Below are 21,788 nucleotides of genomic sequence, written 5' to 3'. Positions count from 1 at the left end.
GATTTGCACGGGCAAAGCGGTATTTGCAGAGGCAGGGCAACGTTTGCACCCGCGTGGTGGCATTTGCACAGGCCAGGAACCATTTGCACGCACAAGGCCCGTATGCATGTTGCACGGTGATTTTTGCACGGGTGCTGCGACTTTTGCACGGGCAAGGCAGTGTTGGCTTAGCTCGGGCATAATTTTGCATGGGCATCGTGACTTTTGCACGCTCAGAACACCATTTGCACGCCCAAGCCACTTCTCTGGTGCTACCCCAGGCCTCAATCTCCTCCTCGCCAGCTGCAAAAGCCCCCTCCCCTAATTACCCCGCCCCCTAATTACCCAACCCTTAATGAAGCGGGTGTGCCCCAGTGGGTGCCACCCCATAAATCTCCCTTTTCTCCCCTCTCCCTGCAATGCTTGACCCCAAAACTACTCCAGATCCCTCTGTGGGCAGCAAATTGCCTTAAAGTGAAGCATTTTAAAGCAAAATAAATGATCCAGGAGACAAAAAACAAGAGTTTTGGTGACAAATTAACCTGGTGAGTTAATTTTTTTTCCCATCTTCATGTGGTTTCTGGGTACCCACACATGTGGTGAGTGGGGCACCGGGGTCAGTTCTCAGCCAAGGGACCAGGAGGCATTTTTGGGACCCAGCCCCATCGCGTCTCGCTCAAAGAAGGGGTTTTATCCGCCGAGGCTCCAGCTCCCATCCCAAATCCCGCAGTGGGCTCGGGATAGGGCAGGCAACGATGCTAATTACAGGGGAAGGAACCGTCTATTTACAGAGGCAGCTCCCAGCATGAAACCGCCAGCGGCTGCTTTTGCTCCGCTGAGTCTTTCTTTTTCTCTCCTCTTTCCCGGGCGCTGCTACCCAAAAAAAAAAAAAAAAAAAAAGGGGGGGTGTAAGGGATTAAAAATAAATCCCCCTCCATGGTTTGCAAGAGGCACTTTAGTAGAGGAGGAAGAGGAGGGCGAGGAAGGGCAGGAGGATGGAGGCAGTGGGGTGGCCGGCGGCGTTGCAGTGGGCTTGGTTGGAGCCGATGCAGGCGGCGTAAGCCATGGCGTGGGGGATGTAATTTTGCTCGTGGACCCCGTGGAGGAGGTGGGCCATGGGGCCGCGGGCGAACACGGCCACGTCCTCGCCGCCGTGGGTCTCCTGGCGCAGCGGCACGGCCGATTGTGCCTGATAGTTGGCGTGTGCTCGGGGGAAAAAACAAAATGATTATAAAAAACCAGGCAAAAATAAGACTAGTTTTCAAAAAGCACTAATTGTAGCCAGGCTGTAACAATTTTAGGGGGTTTTGCCCTGAAATACGCTCACCAAAATCAACGGCGGAGACGTTTTCTCGTTCGCCTGCCACGATTTTGTAGCCAGGGCCGTTGCCGTAGAGGATGGAGGTGAAGGGTTTGCGGTCCACGTCACTCTGCATCGGGGCCAGACCTGGGGGCGGTGGCACAGTCAGAAGGACAGGGATGTCCCCAAGTGTCCCCCCACTCCGTGGCCTGGCAGAAACTCACCGAAAATGGGGTTCCCGCGGGGGGTGTAGCCACCGAAGGTGAAGACGTGCGAGTGGTCGGCGGTGACGACGCTGAGGGTGTCCTGGGGCGAGGTGAGGCGGGTGGCCAGCCCGATGGCTCGGTCCAGCTCCACCGCCTCGTGCAGTGCCTGCTTCGCCTTCCCCTCGTGGTGTCCGTGGTCGATGCGGCCCCCTGCGGCCCCCCCGGCGCTGCTCAGCATCGTCCTCCACAGCCCTGATTGTGCCCCATCCCCCCCCCACTGCCCTCCTCTTCCCCTCCCCCCCTTATCCCCATCTTTCCACCCCCCCCACTCTTTTCCCCTTTGCAGCCCTCCTATCACCCCCTTTATCCCCCATTTTTGCACCCCTCATCCCCCTCCTTTCCCCCCATGCATCCCCCCCTCTGCTCCCCTTTGCACACCCATACTCCCCCCCCCACCTTCAACCAGGAGGAAAAACCCCCGGGGATTTTTCTGGAGCATCCTGATGGCTACAGCCACCATCTCGGTGAGGGACGGATCAGTCTCGTTATTCCTGTCCAGCTCGTACACCATGTCGCCCGGCTCGAAGAGGCCTGGGGACAGTGACACTGGTGGGGACATTTTTTCTCCACCAAAAAAAAAAAAGGGGGGGGGGGGGGGTAAAGGGGGGTAAATCCAGCACCGCCGCCTTGTGCTGGCTCACGTATTTCACCCGCCACCAAATCCAGGGCAGTTAGAACCGGGGGGGGGATGCTCCCAGCCCACCCTTCCTCCGGCCCGGCTGGATCCTGAATCCTGAATCCCAGCTGGGCTGGAGAGTTGCACCACAGGCAAAAGAAATTTAATCCCCAGGGTGGAGTACCAGCATCCTTGGGGACTTGCCTGTTTTCTTTTTGGGGTACCAACATCCTTGGGGACATGCCAGCGTCCCTTTGGGGTGCCGCCAGCGTCCCTTTGGGGTCCCAGCATCCCTGGGGACTTGCCAGCATCCCTTTGGGGTACCAGCATCCCCAGGGCAGGGAACCAGCACCTTTGGGAGAGTAACTGGCCACTCCAGCTGCCCAGCGCCCCAGGATGGAGCAGGACACCCCCCCAAAGCACCCAGTTGAGGCTGGGGCACCCTTGGGTGCCAGGACTCACCCAGCAGGAAGTCAACGCGGCTGAGGTTGAGTGCCAGCAGGTCACGCCGGTGCCACACGTACTTGGCAATCTGGGGGACAAGCAGGTTGTCACCTCCCCATCACCTCTGCCAACCCCAGGGCTGCTTTATCCCCCCCACCCTCCACAAAACATCCCCCCCTGACCCCAGGAACGGCTTTGTAAGGTTACAGTGGGGTGATATGTGTGTACCTCCCCCCCCTCCCAAAAAAAGTCCCCGTCACCTTGCCAGGGGGCTTGGCCTCGTGCCACGCCTGGACGAGGTCCCTGCGGTCCAGGCGGGTACCCCGATGCTTGTCCTCGTGGGGATACTCCACATCACTGGTGTTTTTGGGGAACATATATTTCCGCCCGCCACCCAAGATCACCTGCAAAACAGGGGAGGGGGAAAAAAAAAAAGGATTTTCAAAAACAATTTAAAATTATTTTTCATTTCCCTCCCCCCTAATTTGGGTTGAAGGAGGGAAAACTCAGACCAGGCGGAGAGGGATGTCCAGGAAAACCCTGGCATTGCACAAAAAAAGCGGGTGAAAACACCTGAGGAATTTCATCTCGCTCAAAATAACCCTGAATCTCTTCCTATTAATTAAACCCCAGGACAAAAATAACTATTTCTAGCAGCAAATTTGGTGCTTCAATTTTTTATATTTTTTTTTTCCTCCCCTCCTGTGGGAGGGATGCTCCACGTCGGGGTCCCCACATGAACCCACTGGGACAGAGCCCCATCCCGCGGCTCTCACTGTTTGCTTTGGAGCCCAATTTATTTGGCCTCTGTTATTTATAGGCGGGCAGAGATTTTTTTATTCTCCCCCCCCCCCTTCTCCACGCAGGAGGTGAATTATAAAGCTGCAAAGCACTGCCGCCAAAATTATTAAGAAAAAAAAAAAAAGGGGAAAAAAAAAAAAAAAGTCTTTCCCCCGCTATATAATTATTTCCAGCCTGGGACAGAGTTAAAATTATATTAAAGGAAAAAAATAACAGAAGAAGAGGCTATTAAAGAGCTAAATAACAGGCTGAAATGTTTTGCTTTAGGGCTATTTTGAAGGACAGAAGAGTATTTATTTACAGGGCTGAATTTCTGCGTAAATCCACAGTGAGGGGCAGAATCAGGGGGAAAATGGAGGGTTTTGGGTCTGAGAAGTATGAGAAAGGAGGGGGCTGCGGTGGAGGCGGGGGCTCAGTGGGATGTGGGGGTCTGGTCCGATATGAGGTCATGGTCCCAGCCCTATGTTTGACGGGGGTCCTGGCGGCACATCCATCAGGGGTTCTGGTCCCATATCCACACAACTGTTCTGGTCCATCACCCATGGGTGGTCCTGGTCCTGGGTCTACTGGGGGTTCTGGCTCTGTACCCATGGGTGGTCCTGGTCCTAGTTCTGCTGGGGGTTCTGGCTGTGCACCCATGGGTTGTCCTGGTCCCATGTCTGCTGGGGTTCTGGCTGTGCACCCATGGGTTGTCCTGGACCCATATTTTCTGGGGGTTCTGGCTCTGCACCCATGGGTTGCCCTGACCCCACATCTACCCACAATCCTGGTCCTGCACCCATTGGTGGTCTCAGCCTCCCATCTACTGGGGTGGTCCTAGTCTACCTAGACTGGTACCCCCTCCCAGTCCTAGCCCTGCACCCTTTGGTGGCCCCTACCCAACATCTACCGGGGGTCCCAGCCCTTCACCCAGTCGTAGTCCTCATCCCACATCTACCCATGGCCCTGTCCCCCTTCCTGGCTGGCTCCAACCCGTGTCCTTGGTGGCCCCCTCCCTGGGTGGCTCTAGCCCATGTCCCAGGCAGCCCTGCCCCGATCCCTACCTCGATGTCTGGAATGTTCTCTACCAGCTGTCGGGCGATGTCCCTGCAGCCGCCCTCCAACGCGTCTGGGGGCATCTCTCCATCCGAGTACCAGTCGCGGTTGGCAGAGTGGGCGTAGGCAGCACTGGGCGTCGCGTGGGTCACCCGCGTGGTGGTGACGATGCCCACTGCCTTGCCTGCACCACAAAATTGGGGGACGGTGAGAACACCCCAACCCCCCCACTGCTTTACTTCCACCCCCCCAGCCCCTCACCTCCATCCTTGGCCCAGCGGAGGATGGAGGTCACCTCCTGGCCCTTGGTGGTGTTGCAGCGGTCACGGGTGACGCCGGCGCTGACACCCACCGTCCCCTCGTTGGCTTTGACGCCACAGAGGTAGGCAGTAGCCGTGCCCGCGCTGTCGGGCACCTGCGCGTTGGTGTTGTAGGTCTGGTGGGGGGAGACAAATAACCCACCATCGTCACCCACCACCATTGTCATCCTCAGCCCCATCACCAGTCCTACCCAGGGGGGCTCCACCATCATCGCCCCCACCCTGCAGCTCCCCACCCCACCCCGTTTAGCTGCACTGGACCCCCATCCTGCCTCTGCACCCCATCTTTTGCCCCCCCATTTTGCCCCTTGCAGCCCCCTGCATGGTTGCACATCACCCCCTTGCTGCGTTTTGCTGCTTTTAGCCTTTTTTCAGCCCATTTTTCGGCAAGGAGAGAGAAGCATAAGCCACGAGCATCCCCCGCGGGGCGAAGGGAAACAGTGGGGAGTAGCCGAGACTTCCAATTTAATTATTAAAAAAAAAAAACAAAACAACCTTCCGTTCAGCCAAACGACCCCAGGAGAAGCAGGGGGGGGGTCCCGCAGCTTCCCATGGCCGGGCAGCCTCATCCTGCCCCCCCTCCCCGTTCCCACGGGCCGGACCCTGGCACGGCGAGCGGGCAACAAAGCCAGCTCCCTTCGCCCGCCCCTGACCTAATTTCGGCTCCTGGTCGATGCCGCCTGCCCGTGACCTTGCGGTGGGTGTCACGTCCCCCGTGGGTGTCCCGGGGGGGCCTCACCTTGGCCAAAGCGACGTAGGGGAACTTCTCCATCTCCAGCAGGCTCTCCTCACCCTTGCGGTTTTGCAGCTGCCCTTTGAGGATGCGGGCGGCGGTGACAGTGGAGACGCCCATGCCTGCCAGGGCACCCGTCAGCTCGCCACACGGGTGCCACGCAACACCGGCGGGCGCCCGGGCTATCCCAGCACCCCATTTATTGCAAACCCCGTTTATCACAAACGGAGTTGGGTGCAGCACCCAGTTATTCCAAACCCAATTTATCGCGGCGCTCGGTTTGTTGCAAACTCTATTGCAACACCCGGTTTATCACCAATGGTTTGTTGTAGCACCCAATTTTTTGTAGCACCTGGTGCATTGCAAGTCCAGTTTATCCCAGCAGCCAGTTTTTCGCAAATCCAGTTCATTGCAGCACTTCGTTTGTTGCAAACCCAGTTTAGCGCAGCACCCAACTTATTGCAAGCATGACACCCAGTTTATTGCACACCCGATTTACCATAGCACCCGCTTTACTGTGCCCGCTTTCCCGCAGCCCCCATTCTGTCGCAGCCCCCGCTCCCCCTCTCCCGCCCCCCGGGGTGGGTGCCCCCGTCTCACCGTCACCCAGGAAGAGGATGAGGTTCTTGGCCACGTTCTGGTTGAGGTGCTGGAGCCGCAGCGCTGCCCGCAGGGTTTCCTGCGCCTGCCGCCGCCAGTACTCGGGGTCCTTCTCCCTCTCTGCAGGGGGAGGAACGGGCTCCATAGCACCCAACAGCACCCACTTTTGGGGTGCTGCCCCCCCCCCCCCAACCTCACCTACCAGGGACCAGTGATGCTGAGCAGAGCTGGGCAAGGAGGATGAGGAGGAGAGCCTTCATCTTGTGGTGCTGGGTAAGGGAGAGCTGCAGGGGGGCAGCACCCGCTCTGTGCCTCAGTTTCCCCACTGAGACCTTTGCCCCGGGGCTCAGCCAAGCGAGGACAGGAGGGAAATGTCCCCTCCCTGCACGGTCACCAATGTGACCCCCTGGGGACATGCCAGTTCCCTCGCCCCGGCCACCAGTGCCATGGGGCGTCAACTCACTGGCACCAACCCGGGGCTGGGCACACGGCCCCCACGTGTGCGTGGCACAGCAGGGTCCCCTTGCGTGGCCCTGTCCTTGTTGCATGGCGATGTCCCCATCATGTTGGGGTCCCCATCGCATGGCCGTGTCCCCATCGCGTGGCCGCATCACCTCTGTGTCCCCATCCTGTGCCCATGTCCCCTTTGCACATCTGCATCCCCGTTGCAAACCCGTGTCCCCCCTGCACCTCTGTGTCCCCATCTCGCACGTCCCCACCACACCCCCCTGTCCCCAGCAGAAGTGCATGTCCTGTCCCGGTGTCCCCACCCTGTGCCCATGTCCCCATTGCACACCCGTGGCCCCATCACACATCTGCATGCCTGTTGTACGCTTGTGTCCCCACCACATGCGTGTGTCCCCATTGCGCACCCATGTCCCTGTTGCACCCCAATGTCCCCCTTGTGCACCGCACCCATGTCCCCTTCACACACCATGCACCCCCACATCCCCATCGCACCCCCGTGTCCCCGTTGCACACCGATGTCCCTGTTGCACACCTGCGTCCACACCGCACGCCCATGTCCCCACCAGATGGCTGTGCCCCACGCCGTCCCTGTGTCCCCATCACCCCCCCGTGTCCCTGTTGCACCCCCGTGTCCTCAGCCCATCCCCGTGCCCCTGTTGCACGCGTGTCCCCAGCACACCCCCACGCCCCCACCACACACCCGCGTCCCTACCACCCCTCCGTGTCCCAAACATACCCCCATGTCCCCATCGCACCCCCGTGTCCCCACCACATGTCCATGTCCCCACTGCATCCTCCCCCCACCCTTGCATCCCTCTCCCACCCCCCCCCCCGCTCCCCAGGCCACCCCCTCCGTCCTCCCCGGGGGTGGCAGTGGGGCCTCGGGGGGTCCTTCCCACGGCGGGGGGGGACACACACACGTACCCGCACAAACTTGGGTGCCGACACCCACGTTCCTCCTGGGCGGCGGGAGGAGGCCGGGCCGGGGGGACCGCGAGCCCTTAAATCCCCCCGCACCCGGCCTTCGCCTCCTCCTCCTCCTCCCCTTCCTCCACCCTCCCCCTGCTGCCAGCACGGGGGGGGGGGGGCGAGAAAAGGCGACAAACTGGGCTTACTGGTGCCCTCTGCCGGGTTTTACTGGGAGGACTGGGAGGACTGGGGTGCACCCAAGGATGGCTGTGTGCGCTCAGCATCCCTCCCCCCACGCGGGGGGTGGGGGCAGAGGTGTGTTTTGCCGGATTTTGCATTATTTTCACCCAAGACGTGCCAGCCACATGAGCGTGGGTTGGGGGTGTGTGTGTGATGGGGGGAGGGGGGGTTTCCCCCCTCTGCCTCAGTTTCCCCATGGTGGGTCCTGCCGCAGCTCACGCCCTGCCTGAAGCGGTTTTACTGTAGGTCCTACAATAAACAGGGCTCGGTGGCGGGGGTGGGGAGGGGCAGGTGATACTCTCCCCTGCCTCAGTTTCCCCACCACGGGCGCCCCGGGTGCTCTCCCAGAAGGTGGCAGTCTTTGCCCAAAAATCCGCTCCCCGAAAGCTTCGGGGTGCCACCAAGGGTGCCCCAAGGCCGCCCCGCTGCCCGGGGGATGGGCACAGCCCCTGCACACCCCCAAATCCCCCCAGCACAGCCCCCGGCCCTTTGCACCCCCCAGCGCTTTCCCTGCCCTTGGCAGCCCCATGGGTGCGATGAGGGTGTCAGTGCTCAGCCCGCCGGTGTGGCGTGGGGAGCCGGGAGGTGGCACCCTGTCCCCCACCTCTGTCCCCCCACGCACTGTGGGCGCTTGCCAGTGATGAAAAGCTCATTTAAAAGCTTATTAGTCCGGTGGGGAGTTGCAATCTGGGGAGCTCCTGGCTGCGTGTGCAAATCCGGCTGGGCCGAACCCCAAAACCCTTCAAGGGGCTGTTAAACACACACACGGGGGGGGGGGGGGGGGGCAAGGTTGCGGCCCACAGACGCACACTTGCACGCTTGTGAGCTTGCACAGTTGCAGGCTTGCACGATTGGGTGCGTGCACGCTTGCACAGTCATGTGCTTGTATACATGGTGCAACTGCAAGGTTGCACAGGCTCGTGCTTTTACACGCTTGCACAGTCCCTTGTGCGGGCACTTGCAACATTGCGTGTGTGCCCCCTTGCACGACTGTTTGCAAAACCGCTCGCTTGCACAAGGGCGTGCTTGCACTGGTTGCGTACTTGCACGGCTGTGCGCTTGCACGACGGCGTGCTTGCAGAATTGGGCGCCTGCAACACTGGCTGCTTGCACGCTCGCACGGCTGCTTGCACGGCGAGTGAGCTGCGGTGATTGCCGGGGGGGGGCTGCTCTCAGGGGCAGGGGGGACATGGAGACCCCCGGAATGGCTCTTGCCCCCCACCCCGAAGGAGTTAAAGGCGGCGGGCGCGGAAGGCCGTCCCCCCCGCGGCCCCATTGGCTCCCCGGGCAGGTACAGCCCCCCCCCCCCCCCCCCCCCCCCCGCAGCAGCCGCGCCGGGCTCAGGCGGGCGCGCGCCCCAGCGGGGGCCGGGCCGGTGGGCGCGGGGTGCCAGCCATGGTGAGTGGGGACCCCCCCGAGCCGGGGCTGGTCGGCTTGTGGGTTACTTCGCCGAACTGGGGTGTGGGGCGAGGCGTTTCCTGTGGGACCCCCCTGAGGCCCCGGTGGGACTCCCCGTGGGACCCCCCGCGCATCCCCCGTGGGACCCTCATGCGCCCCTATTGCATCCCCTAGGACCCCCCCATTGTATCCCCGTGGCATCCCCCCGTCGCACCCCAAGGGACCCCCCCCATTGCACCCCCAAAGGCCCCCCCATTGCACCCCTTAGCACCCCCGGGTACCCCCCGGTCCCCCCCCCCAGCACCCAGCCCTTGACCAGAGCCGCGGGGATTTGCAGCGGGTTTCCCCCTACAGGGAGAGGGGTGCCCCCCCCCCAGCACCCACTTTTTCTTTTTGGGGGGGGCGGGTGTTTGCAAGCAACCCCAAACCGCCCCCCCCCCCCCTTTTTTTAAAAAACTTTAACCCTTTTTTACTCCCTTTTAAGTTTTGGGTTTTTTATCTGTAGCCGCGGCTCGCTACAAAACTGGGTGCCCCCCCCCCCCCCTTTCCCAGCACCCCTAATTAACACTAGATCCCCCAATTAACACCCGGGTTTTCTAATCACCCCCTGGGCATCCTAATTAAAAGGCTACGCCCCCTGGGTGCTGCCTTGGGGCCGTGGAGGTGCGGGGGCCACCCGTGGGTGCTGGGGGTGGGGTGTGGGGGGTGCCGCTGGACGTTTGGGGGTGCCGGGGTGGGTTGGGGGGGGGTGGGGGGATGGGGATGGGGGGGAGGGGAGGGCCGTGGCCCGCCGGAGCGGCGGTGCTCGCTGTGAAATGGCGCCCGGGCGGGAGCGGCGGCCGGGAGGCGGCGGCGTGGGGCGCCCCGATGCCGCGGTGAGGGGCTGCGCGCCCCCGGGATGGGGGAGGGGGGGGGGGAAGCGGGGCCGGGGGGGGGGGGGAGGGGTGGCAGCCTTCTCTGTGGGGTGTGGGTACCCTCCACCTGCGGTGTATTGCTTATAAAGGCGATTTGGGGGGAAATCGAGCGATTTGAGGCCCTGCTGGGAGTTTTGTAAGTTATAAACAGTGAAAAATCCCTGGGGGGATTGGGGTGTGTGTGTAAAGTGTGGGTGCCCCCCACCCTGTTGTTGCTGGGAAATGTGCTTTGATCGTGATTTCAGCAAACGGTGGGGGGAAGGGAGAGAAACAAAAACCACCCTGTTTTCACCCAAAAAAGGGATGTTCCTGCTTCACAAGGTGGGAAGCGGCACGGGGCGGGGGGAGCACCCATGGGTGCTGCTTTGCCTTAATGCCCCCACTGTGTGGGAAGGGGGGGGGTACCGGTGCTAAAAATACCTCCTGGACCCAGTATCTCCCAAATTAAGGATGCTGGGGGTTGATCTCAGTGCTTCCCTGGGGGATGTTTTTTTTGGGGGGGGTTCAAGCTCAGCTTGGATTCTCTGATGTTTGATCAAGGGTTGAGCCAGCTCATCCCTAGCGAAAGCAAAAAACCATGTGGGTTTTGTTTCTTTTTTTTTTTTTTTTCTTTTTTTCCTTTTTTCCTGCTGTTTTCAGGCTGGGGCAGGCGGGGTGGGAGATGGCCGAAAAAAAAAAAAAAATCTCATTTCCTCAGGAAGCAGAGTGAAAGCCTTGGCTGAAAGCTGGGACTCCAGGAATTTGGTGCTTTAGAGCCGTGGGGGCTCCCGTGGACTGTGCGAGCGGAGATTTGTGCCTGGCTGGAGTGGCAAATGTCAGCCGTGTGCCAAATGCAAAAATACGGGTGAAAATTGAAAGGGGATGGGAAAAAATAGAATGTAAAACCAGATTTCAGTAGTGATAAAATTCTGCAGCTAAAGCTTTTCCACCTCGTGGTTTGCAGGCTCGAGGGGGGCACCTGGGGGAGATTTTGGGGCTGGAAGCAGATTTTTGCACAACGAGGAGGGAAACTGCCTGTTTCTTTTAACCCGTTTTCCTCCCCAGGTGGGTTCTGTGGCTAATTAATCCCAGGCTGCGATTCGGGATCCGGGGAGAGGATGGGGTTCGTTATTAATTATACAAGGAGAGGCTTGGGAAGGCTGTTACTGGAAACAGGGCTGAGAACTGGCGTGTTTGTTGCAGGTACCTTCCTGCCAGGGGAAACTGAGGCATGGCTGTGCCAGGTTCAGATCAACTTGGTGTCCCTTCAGGGACGATGGCAGCGGGATGGACTGGATGCAGACCCCCAGCCTGCGCTGCCTCGGGGGTGAAGGGATGTGACCAGTGCCGCTCGGCCGATCAGTGGCAGGGGTCAGGATGGGTTTTGGGGTGCTCACCCCCTCAGCAGCAGGCAGAGGGTTGTTTTCCCCAGCAGGAGACAATCTGGCTGGGTGGCAGGGCCATGCCAGGGGGGAAGGAAGCAGCGGCGGCATGATAAGGGCCGGCTGCCAACCTGTGAGGTTTCCCCTTGTTTTTGTGCTGGGGGATGAGATAAGAGTCAGGCACCAGCATAAGATAACACCCAGGGGACAAGGAGCAGAGAGGGAGTCCATCAGCAGCCTGAATTCAAGGTGCTGTTGCCTTTGGGTGCTCAGAGGAACATCACAGGGTGTTTTGGGGTGCGCACGGTCGGCAGACGGGGCGTGGAGTGGAGCGAATCAGTAGTTCGGGGGTGAAAAGCCATTTTCTCTGCTGCCAGCCCTTCTCTGGTCCCTGGCGCACAGGGGGTCCCTGGCACAGGAGTGTCCCTCACCCCGTTGTGGCTGGGAGCTGGTGGAGGAGGAACCGGCTTTATTCCAGGCTGGAGGGGAGGTTGCACAACCCGGCCCCAGGGGGAAAGCGAGGCGGGTTTGGGCTTTACTCAGCTTTTGGCTCCAGCCCTTGCTGCTTTCCATAACCTTCCTCCGGCGTTTGTTCAGCACTTTACTACCCCAGAGCCATTCGGGATTTAGCTCTCCGGAGGAGGAGGAGGTGGCTTTAGAGGGTGCATATTCCTTCCTCGCCCTCCTTCCTTCTCTTCTTCCTCGACGCCGAGCCGCTGAGCACCTCTGTTTGCTGATCTCCCTGTGCAGATGTCGACTTACAAGCGGGCGACGCTGGATGATGAAGACCCTCTGGACTCCATTGGCGAAGGCGATGGGTACCCCAACGGCTTCCAGGTAGGGATTCCTGTGTGTTTTAGGGGAAAACAGGGGGATTTTAGGTCCTGGCAAAGCAGCGAAGGGGGTTGCAGGAGGGTTTTCTGCCTGAGACCAGCCTTTCCGTGGGGCAAAGTCCGGTGTGGGCAGAGCTGTGTTGGCTCCTGCCGCCACTGCCCTTTGCTCGTCTCCTGGCGCCCGGAGCCAGGAGGTTTGCAACACCCCACCGCCCAGTTTTTCTGCTGGCTGAACCCCTTCCCAGCGTGGCCGGTGTGAGCAATTATCACAGCGGTGGGAGCTTTGTCCCTGCACAAAAGGGGATTAGGTTAATTCCTCTCCGAGCAGTGGGAAAGCAGCTTAAAAAGGGCCGAAGGTGGTGAGAAAAAAACCCTCATGGCTGCCTCACTGGGAAAGATTTGGGGCCAGAGAAATGCATTTGGTGCTGGCCCCACTCCCAGCCCCATTGGTCTCTGCCTAGGGTGGTGTTTTCTGCCCCAAAAATCAGAATTCTGCTGTATTTTTACTTTCCCCGGTGGGGTTGTCTCTGCTCGCCGTTGCATCAGTATGTTTCCTGGGGATGTTTTTCGGCTGAGCGAGAGTATCCTGTTAAGGCATTTCCCGCTGCCGCCACAGCCCCCACCCTGTCCCGGTGCTGGCACTGGGGACAGGGACAGCCAGGGGGTTACAACAGTGCTCGAGGAGGGGTTTGGGGTGGCACGGGGTAGCAGGTGAACCAGCCGAAACACTCACTCCGCTCCTTTTCCTGCCATTGTGCCGCCCTTCCTGGCCAGTTTCTGGAAGGCAGCTGCTGCCTTTCCCAGCCCAGACCATGCCGGATCCCTCGCTGCAGGCCAAATTCGTGCCATGGGCTCTAGGAAGTAAAATGAGGAATGCATCCGTGGGTTTTTCTGCTGGTGGGGAAACAGTGCTGCTTTTCCCACAGGTGAACTTCCGTGGCTCGAGGAGCAGCCCAGGGTGCTGGGCTGAGCGAACGCGCGCTGAGAAGCAGCTGGTGGTGCTGGTGGGGGTGCTGGCGGCCGTGCTGGTGGCGTGTCTGCTGGGTCTTATCTTCCAGTACAGAGCTCGTAAGTCCTCACACTGCAGTAGGATCCTGCCCCCTTGACCGGGGTGCATTGCTGGGGATTTCCCTGGAAAGGGTGCTTAGGTGCAAGGTGAGATGCTCACCCACATCCCTCGCCCCAGGGCAGGATTCCTGGGTACCAGGCAGGATGTTCAGGTGTGGGGTGGGATGCTTGGACACAAGAGGAGATGCAAGCAATCCCTTGCCCCAGGGCGAGATGTTCAGGTGAGGATGGGATGCTCACCTGCATCCTTTACCCTGGAGCTTGATGCTGGAGCACAGGAAGGGATGCTTGCCTGCGTCCTTCACCCCAGGGTGGGATGCTTGGGCATAGGATGAAATGCATGCCTGTGTCCCTTGGACATGGATGGGGTGCTTGGGCATGGGACGGGACGCTGGTTTATATCGCTTGCCCTGGAACGGGATGTTAAGGAACAAGGTGGGGTGCCCAGGCACCAGATGGGATATTTGCCCACATCCCTTGTCACAGGGTAAGGTGCTCCCTGGTGTAGCTCATCGTGCTGTGGTGGAGGAGCTGAACCTGTCATTCCTATCCCCAGGGCCGCCCGCCGTGTGCCTGTCGGAAGCCTGCATCTCCGTCACCAGCTCCATTCTCAGCTCGCTGGACCGGGCAGTGAATCCCTGCGAGGACTTTTTCAGCTACGCCTGCGGGGGCTGGATCAAGGCCAACCCCCTCCCCGATGGCCACTCGCGCTGGGGCACCTTCAACAACCTCTGGGAGCACAACCAGGCCATCATGAAGCATCTGCTGGGTGAGTACGCAGGAGCAGTGGGACCCTGCGGTGCTGAGGAGTCCTGTTTGGTCTGGGGGATGCCAAAAACATGCCTGCAGGGATGTAAGGTTGGATGTAAACCCCGGTGTCAAACCAGTCTGTAACACACGTGCTGCAAGGAAGTTGGGAAGCAGATCCTGGCTGTGTTTGCTCTCCTGGATGCCACTGGGATTTTCGACTGTGGTGTTGCAGCTCTTTGGCACTGAGTAGGGGAAGGGTCCCAGCCTCAGTTCTGCAAACCATATGATGGCGTTCCCAGGAGCAATGAAATTCAGGATTTGTACCCCAGACAGCATCTAGAGGCTATAGCGCCCCAATATTACTCTAAGGATACGGATTTTTTCTCCTATAGCTTCCAGCTTCTGTGAGCAGCCTTTTTGGAGGCCTGGCTGCCCATCTGACCATTTTTCAGGGCCAAAAATCCCCCAGAGGAGGGAGGATCCTGGGCTCAGCTTCGGTGTGCAAACACTGAAGTGGGGCAGCTTATCCGAGCAACCGGCAGGGACGGTTTGTTCAAGCTCTGAGCAAACAACTGGCTCCTTATCAGCGCTTTCCACTGTGCTGGGGCTGATTATCTGAAAAGAGAAGGTTTGGGAAGAGTGTTGTCTTTTGGGAAAAGGGGGGTGGTGCAGAACGGCTTCATCCCCAGCTCTTCCCGCAGAAATCTGGCACTGGTTTTACTGGGAGAAGGGACTGGGCCTCCAGCCAAGTGGTCGTGCTCGGCATTTCCTTGAATTCCTTGGAGCCAAGGGACCTTTAGTTAATAAAACTACACAGCTGAGAAGCCAAAGGTGCAAGCTGTGTCATGAGGGAAAAAAGAAAACCAAAACCAATCTCTGGGGAATCAGAATTTTTAGAGGGGGAAAAAAACTGAAAGGATGGTTTTTGGAGGCGGAGGAGAAAAATGAGTTTATTGTTCTTTCTTGCATGAATAAATACTGTAGGGCTGGAGAGCACCAGCACAGGGGCAAGGGCAGTGCAGGGGGTTGGATGATGCTGAGAACATCAGAGCTGCTGGAAAAAATGCTTTTTGTTTTTTCTTTCTTTATCTTTCTGCTCCAAAGAGCCAGAGCCGTCGCTGCGGGTGGGAGAGGAGATGGGGGCAGGAGGCCAGGAAGGGCTGTGGGGTGTGGGATGCTCTCTGGGGCACGGAGGGGACCAGCAGGGCAATCCTCGGCGCCTTTTTGGAGCCTGACTTTGCCCCAAACGGGGCTGAATATTTCTTCAATGGAAGGGTTGGGGCTGTGGCGTGCGTAAGCAGCCCCCACAGGGGGCTGGATGCCTTTCTCTGGGGACCCTCTGCAAGCTCCCCCTGGGTACCTCCTGCAGAAAACACAACAGCCAACATGTCGAGCGAGGCAGAGCGCAAGGCACAGCGTTACTACCAATCCTGCATGAATGAGAGCAAGATCGAGGAGCTGCGTGCCACCCCACTCGTGGAGCTCATCCAAAAGGTTTGGCTCCTTCCTTGCGGAAAAGCTGTCTTCCCTCTGTAAAATGCAGGGGGAAGAGCTCACCTATGGGCAGTCCCAACACCTTCCAGACCCCATTCCCAGTGCTTCCTGGGGAAGAGCATCCCCCAGGGCAGGCGAGCAGAGAGAGGCAGGGATTTATAGGCAGGTCTTGCCTCTCCTGGGCTTTTTAGCCCCATTTCAAGATGTTTCCCCCCAGGATGGGTATTGGGGGTGATATTTAAGCTATTCCAGGTAGTTGGTTGCTCCTTACTTAAAAGCTGGTTGCTGTCTATCCCCAGCTGGGTGGCTGGAACATCACAGGTCCCTGGGCTGGTGACAGCTTCAATGCGACGCTGCGGGAGGTGACAGCGCATTACCGCACCTCGCCCTTCTTCTCCGTCTACGTCAGCGCTGACTCCAAAAACTCCAACAGCAATGTCATCCAGGTGGATCAGTCGGGGTTAGGTCTGCCGTCACGGGATTACTACCTCAACAAGACAGAGAACGAGAAGGTAAGGTTGTTGGGGGAAAAATGGCTTTTCTGAGGACATGCCGTAGGTGGGTGGCACCCACCATGCTGATTGCCCCTTGTCCTACCACATAGGTGCTCGCTGGGTACCTGAACTACATGGTACAGCTGGGGATGTTCCTGGGAGGCACCGATGAGGAGTCAACGCGGCAGCAGATGCAGCAAATCTTGGACTTTGAGACAGCGTTGGCCAACATCACCATCCCGCAGGAGAAGCACCGGGACGAAGAGGTCATCTACCATAAAATGACGGCTGGAGACCTGAAGGTAGGGATGGAATTGGTGAGCCTCCCTGCTCTGCCACAGTTTGGGAAGTGGGGTGGACGGGTGGAGGTGACAAAGCTCTTCTGAGGAAGCCCAACGCCAGCCAGCACTGCCTGGGAAGTTCTTGTGCAATAGCTTGGCTCGTGTCCTCCTTGGGGAAATCCCACCCTGACCCGTTCCTCCCAGCCTCCGGACAACCTCTGGGGCTGGCAGCTGTCCTGCTGCGGCACTAACGCCCTCCTGACACTGCTGCCCGTGGTCTGGCTGCAGACGTCAGCCCAGTCACCTCCCTGTGTCCCCAAAGGGGCCCTGATGGCTTGTGTGTCAATGTTTTTGACACCCGCCCCACTTTCTTTTCCTTTGCGGGAGGAAATTGTTTCCTCCCCTCCGACCTTTCAAGGATGCTGCTATTATGGGAACCAGCCTCTGCAAAATCAGCTGAATCCCTCAGATGGGGGCTGATGTGGTGTCTTCCAACCCGGGAAGCAGCTGCCACCCCATCCGATGGTTTTCGGGTCCGTATCAGTGGCATGGCTTTTGCAGGAGCTGGCGCCGGCCGTGGACTGGATGCCCTTCCTCAGCACAGTCTTCTACCCTGTGGAGCTCAATGAGTCGGAGCCTGTTGTGGTCTACGCCAAGGAGTACCTGGAGCAGGTCTCTGACCTCATCCTGGCCACAGACAAATGGTGAGAGACCCCAGCCCGCATGGAGGGTTGCCCAGGGTGGGCAAGCATATTCTTCTGCCCGCTCACTGCCTCTTGCCACAGTCTCCTCAACAACTACATGATCTGGAACCTGGTGCGGAAAACGAGCCCTTTCCTTGACCAACGCTTCCAGGATGCTGAGGAAAAATTCATGGAAGTGATGTATGGGACGAAGAAGGTGAGGGTGAAGCCACCAACGCCCCCAAATCACCGTTAAAATGGTGACAGCTTTTTAAGCCAAGTCACCATCGTGTTGCGTCCAAAACTGAGATGTGGGGCAGGTTTTAGGGTGGTAGCTCTGGCGCAGGGAGGTGGATGTGGACCTCATCTCCTAGCAGGCCAGGGGAATGGGAAGGTGGGGGGCTTCAGCTGCACCACCACTGACGACTGCTTCTTGTCCCATGCAGACCTGCCTCCCACGCTGGAAGTTTTGCATCAGCGACACGGACAACAACCTGGGCTTTGCCCTGGGGGCCATGTTTGTCAAGGCCACCTTTGCTGAGGACAGCAAGCAAGTGGTATGTCCCCAAGCGAGCAGTGTGCAAGTGCTGGTGGCAGGAAAGCAAGCGTGGTGATGAGCCACCGGGGGCAGCTGATGTTTCTGTCCACCTTAGTTTGTTCACCATGCATCTCCGTTTGCTGGGTTTTTCACTGGTCCACGTGCCATCTCTGCCTCCTAGCCTCTTCCTCCCCGCTGGTGCAAAAGATCCTTGACCTCTCTGGGTGGGAAGCTGGCTCTGGACTGGCGCTGTGCCATCTTGTCTTGTCTAGGCAGAGGAGATGATCGCAGAGATTAAAACGGCCTTTGAGGAAAGTCTGGAGACCCTGCAGTGGATGGACGAAGAGACAAGGAAATCAGCCAAAGAGAAGGTGAGACACTGGCAGGAGTGCTGGGGAGAAGAGGGTGATGGTGGAGGATGGTGGAGCTGGACGAGCCTGTCCTGCCATCTCTGGCACCAAAACCACTCGGGTCCTTGTCACTCCCCAGGCAGATGCCATCTACAACATGATCGGCTACCCCAAGTTCATCATGGACCCCAAGGAGCTGGATAAAGTGTTTAATGATGTGAGTTGGTCAGAGAAGTCCCGTGGGTTTCCTGCTTCCCCCTCTGTTAGCATGTGCAGGACATGTGCCCATCACCGTGGCCTCAGGGCAGCCTTGAACCCCAGGTTTCCTCCAGAGGGGTCTCGCTGATGTCCTTGGCCCTTCTCTGGGGACTTCCCAGAGAGCTGCAGACAGGTCCTGGGGTGGCTGGGGCTCTTGGGATCCCTGCCCGGGAAGAGGAGGGGCCGGTTTCCATAACGGTGATTCATTGCCCTCCCGGGACTCTGCAGATGTTGGAAAGGAGGAGAAACAAGAGCGGCCGTAACTCAGCCGGCTGCAGAGGCCCAAACGTGGCCGTGGAGGGAGGAGTGGGGCTTGGGCCATCGCCACGCACCGCTCACACCTCGCTCTTTTTGCAGTATGAGGCTGTGTCTGACCTCTACTTTGAGAACGTCATGCAGTTTTACAACTTCTCAGCCAGAGTCACTGCCGATCAGCTCCGGAAACCACCAAACAGGGATCAGTAAGTCCTCTGCTCCGCTTCCCTGTTGTGCTCAGCAGGGAATTATCCCAGTATCTGGAGCACTGGGATTTGGTGTCCACATGTTCTCGGGGTTAGATTTGGGCCAACAGCTTTGCACCATAAGTGGATGGTGTCGGAGCAAACATGGGTGATGGGTTTGTGCTGCCACACTGGCCGTGTCCGTGTCCCTGCAGGTGGAGCATGACGCCTCCGACTGTCAACGCGTACTACTCTCCCACGAAGAATGAGATAGTCTTCCCTGCTGGCATCCTCCAGGCCCCTTTTTACACCCGTGCATCTCCAAAGTAAGAGCCTAGGGAGAACAGGGAGGGCAGAATTCCCAAACTTCCTCCTGTCCCCAAATTTGAGGCTGAATTTTGTGGCTGAGGGGAATAGCAGCTGTTTTCTAAATCTTAGCGTTGCCCACCTGCAGGTCACTGAATTTTGGTGGGATCGGTGTGGTGGTGGGCCATGAGTTGACGCATGCCTTTGATGACCAAGGTATGGCCAGGGCCAGGCGTTTGGGCTGCTAGAGGGGTGGCCAGCGGGGTGATGAGGGATCTACTGGGCTTTTCGGCAGGCCGGGAATATGACAAGGATGGCAACCTGCGTCCCTGGTGGAAGAACTCCTCGGTGGAGGCCTTCAAGCATCAGACAGCGTGCATGGTGGAGCAGTACAGCAACTACACCGTCAATGGCGAGGCTGTCAACGGCAAACACACCCTCGGGGAGAACATCGCTGACAATGGGGGCCTTAAGGCTGCCTACCGGGTAGGGCCATGGAGCTGGGGAGGTGCATGGAGGGGCATGGTGTGGTGGGATTGGTGTTGTCCGCTGAGCCTGCTGTGCTCCCTGGCCTCCAGGCATATCAAAACTGGCTGAAAAAGAACGGGGATGAGGAAACCCTCCCAACCCTTGGCCTCACCAACCACCAGCTCTTCTTTGTTGGCTTTGCACAGGTAGGTCACTTGGTGGTGGGCAGAGAGGGTGGATGCACAGGTGTCTGTGGGGTGGAGGCATCCCCAGCTGACATTGCGAAGGTGTGATGGCCAAACAGGTCTCCAGAGATGATGTGTAGTGGATGGAGAACCAGGTCGGGGTGGTGCTGTTTAAAAAGTGAGACGAAGCTGGAGCTCGATCTGTGTCAGTGGCGGTCACCAAGCGGGGAGGTCCAGTTTGGCACTGAGCAGAGCCCTGTGGTTGCAGACGATGGCACTCGTGCCTCTTGCCTTCCTCTGTTTGCAGGTGTGGTGTTCGGTGCGCACACCGGAGAGCTCACACGAGGGGCTCATCACCGACCCCCACAGCCCCTCACGTTTCCGTGTCATCGGCACCGTCTCCAACTCCCGGGAGTTTGCAGAGCATTTTGGCTGCCCCCTCGGCTCTCCCATGAATCCCCCCAAGAAATGCGAAGTCTGGTGATGGGTGAGCACATGAGGGAACCAGCTGCCAGTTGCTTCGTCCTCTGCTGACAGCTGATTTCCCCTGGTCCTTTTGGGAGGCTCAAACCACTTCTCCGTGCCACGAACTGCCCAGCTCTGAGACGGAGCGGTGCCCCGCATCATCGGTATCGTCCGAGGTTTGATCCACTGTGAAAACTCATCCCCTCGCTCATTTGTGAAATGACTTTTGATTTGGGGGTCTTTTCTTTCCCACCGTGACCAGGCCACGTGTCACGGCATGTGTGTCCGTGGGCGCTATCCTGTATTTACACACGCAGTGCTCCAGCCTGACCCACTGCCCCGGCAGAATGCCTCTTTTTTTTTTTTTTTTTTTTTTTTTTTTGTGGTGATAAAGGGAACGCCGTGACACCACCAGGTTTGGCTGTGTGTCTAAATACACCCGACATACCTTCCTCTCTCCAAAGATGCGCACATGAGGATGGAAAATGTTTTAAGATATATTTTTTGGGGGAAATATATATTTTTTTCATGCGTTGTGGAATACACTGGAAAAATTCAGGGAAAATGCATGTAAAAGCCTTTTTTTAGTAAAAGATAAGTATATTTATTAATTTTTTTTACTCGGTGCAGCTGTAGGTGCAGCATCCCATGGTGACAGTCCCTTGTCCCTTAGCTGGGGAAGCTGGATGGGGTTGCCCAGGCCACAAATGCAACTAGCTGGCTCTAGATCATGGGTTTCGCTGGGAGGGACTGTCCTTGGAGGATGCTGATGGGGAAAATCGGGAACAGCGGGCCTGGGATCAGGGCTGAAGGATGCTGTGGGTCACAGAAAGACTCTGCTGGGATGCTGCAGCTCCTGGGATTAGCTTTAATTTCGGAGTGCAAAGGGAAAAGTTGATGTGCCAAAGTTGTAACCAAGGTGGTGACGGTGTAGATGAAGCGCCTGGTTCTCCGTCCTGTCCCCTCTGAAGTGAGGTCAGCCATGATTTCCTGGCCCAAAAGCTTCCCCAGACAAGTGCAGGCAGTTCCTGCTGCTGCTTAGCTCGCTGCCGTGCCTGGCTTCTATGCCCAGGAAACTGCAAGCCCTGAAATGACCATGCAGCTCCAAACCTCCGTCCCTCCGTGGCCGGTTTGGCACTGCTGTGAGATCTGGCCAGGATGGGGTGAGGGGTTTTCTTAAGGGTTTTTTTAATACTTCTTCTGCGGTTTTGAGAGGAAACCACTGACAGTAGCTCAGGTGCTGCATGTTGTCTTGTGGAGTACCTTTTTGTTCTAGACGGAAAGTAAAGATGTAGAGGGATTTTAATATTTATATGTAAAAGGAGGGATAGGGGGGGAATTCTTTTGTAACTATTTTTTCAACCTACATGTGGGGCTTATCGTAATTGAAATAAATACTTTTTACTGGGTCTGGATCTGCTCACAACTTGTTCTTTTTTCTGATAGCAGGAGAGTCTCGTGTCCCTTTATCTGCATTTTTTTCCCATCCACATGGATGAGACGATCCTGTACTTAGAAAATGGAGCTGAGGCAGCTTTTCCCAGCCTGCGCTTGGCGTCTGCTGTCTCTCTTGGAGGCTAAACTCAGGCTTTTGTGCCCAAAACCATCACACTCGCTGCGGGTGGTTGCTTGCTTTCCACCTCTATGGCACGGCCCCACGCATCTCCCCAGCAGGGAGGTCTTTCCCGGATGCTTTTCCTTCCTCCTGGGTGAGTTTTTGGCTGGCCGGGCTGTGCTTGGATCCAGCGGCATGGGCCTTGCACAGGTTGCTCTCCAAACGGCCTTATTTAT

The 21,788-nt window shown here is 58.0% G+C and overlaps 2 protein-coding genes across 8 annotated transcripts; one reads left to right on the top strand and one right to left on the bottom strand.

The window, feature by feature from the left end:
- Positions 1 to 520: 520 nt before the first annotated feature.
- Positions 521 to 7,613, bottom strand: ALPL (alkaline phosphatase, biomineralization associated). Of its 3 annotated transcripts, none has more exons than XM_040588765.1 (12): positions 7,487 to 7,613; positions 6,297 to 6,500; positions 6,095 to 6,214; positions 5,501 to 5,616; positions 4,703 to 4,877; positions 4,450 to 4,625; positions 2,866 to 3,009; positions 2,624 to 2,693; positions 1,942 to 2,076; positions 1,504 to 1,695; positions 1,307 to 1,426; positions 521 to 1,185 (listed from the first exon to the last, which is right to left on the bottom strand). In XM_040588765.1, exons 2-12 carry the CDS (start codon positions 6,352 to 6,354, stop codon positions 935 to 937), a joined length of 1,557 nt encoding a protein of 518 aa, XP_040444699.1. In that variant the 5' UTR covers positions 6,355 to 6,500; positions 7,487 to 7,613; the 3' UTR covers positions 521 to 934. The 3 variants fall into 3 exon arrangements, with proteins under 3 accessions (XP_040444699.1, XP_040444698.1, XP_040444700.1); XM_040588764.1 differs by having other exon boundaries at positions 6,297 to 6,378; XM_040588766.1 differs by having other exon boundaries at positions 6,297 to 6,476; positions 7,487 to 7,609.
- A 1,437-nt stretch (positions 7,614 to 9,050) lies between these two features.
- Positions 9,051 to 21,406, top strand: ECE1 (endothelin converting enzyme 1). 5 transcript variants are annotated; one of them, XM_040587288.1, is made up of 18 exons: positions 9,051 to 9,109; positions 12,135 to 12,221; positions 13,144 to 13,285; positions 13,842 to 14,054; positions 15,405 to 15,529; positions 15,829 to 16,041; positions 16,134 to 16,325; positions 16,866 to 17,008; positions 17,090 to 17,204; positions 17,434 to 17,544; positions 17,798 to 17,896; positions 18,015 to 18,092; positions 18,491 to 18,594; positions 18,789 to 18,899; positions 19,028 to 19,095; positions 19,175 to 19,365; positions 19,458 to 19,553; positions 19,840 to 21,406. In XM_040587288.1, the coding sequence occupies exons 1-18, from the start codon at positions 9,107 to 9,109 to the stop codon at positions 20,014 to 20,016; spliced, it is 2,268 nt and encodes a 755-aa protein (XP_040443222.1). In that variant the 5' UTR covers positions 9,051 to 9,106; the 3' UTR covers positions 20,017 to 21,406. The 5 variants fall into 5 exon arrangements, with proteins under 5 accessions (XP_040443222.1, XP_040443225.1, XP_040443226.1 ...); XM_040587291.1 differs by lacking the exon at positions 9,051 to 9,109 and adding an exon at positions 10,715 to 11,067; XM_040587292.1 differs by lacking the exon at positions 9,051 to 9,109 and adding an exon at positions 11,228 to 11,373.
- The last annotated feature ends 382 nt before the right edge of the window (positions 21,407 to 21,788 follow it).

The sequence above is a fragment of the Falco naumanni genome, chromosome 3 (genome assembly GCF_017639655.2).
Source record: "Falco naumanni isolate bFalNau1 chromosome 3, bFalNau1.pat, whole genome shotgun sequence".
Classification (NCBI taxonomy): domain Eukaryota; kingdom Metazoa; phylum Chordata; class Aves; order Falconiformes; family Falconidae; genus Falco; species Falco naumanni.
The sequence above is the reverse complement of the archived record's forward strand: the minus strand, read 5'-3'. Positions and strand labels throughout refer to the sequence as shown.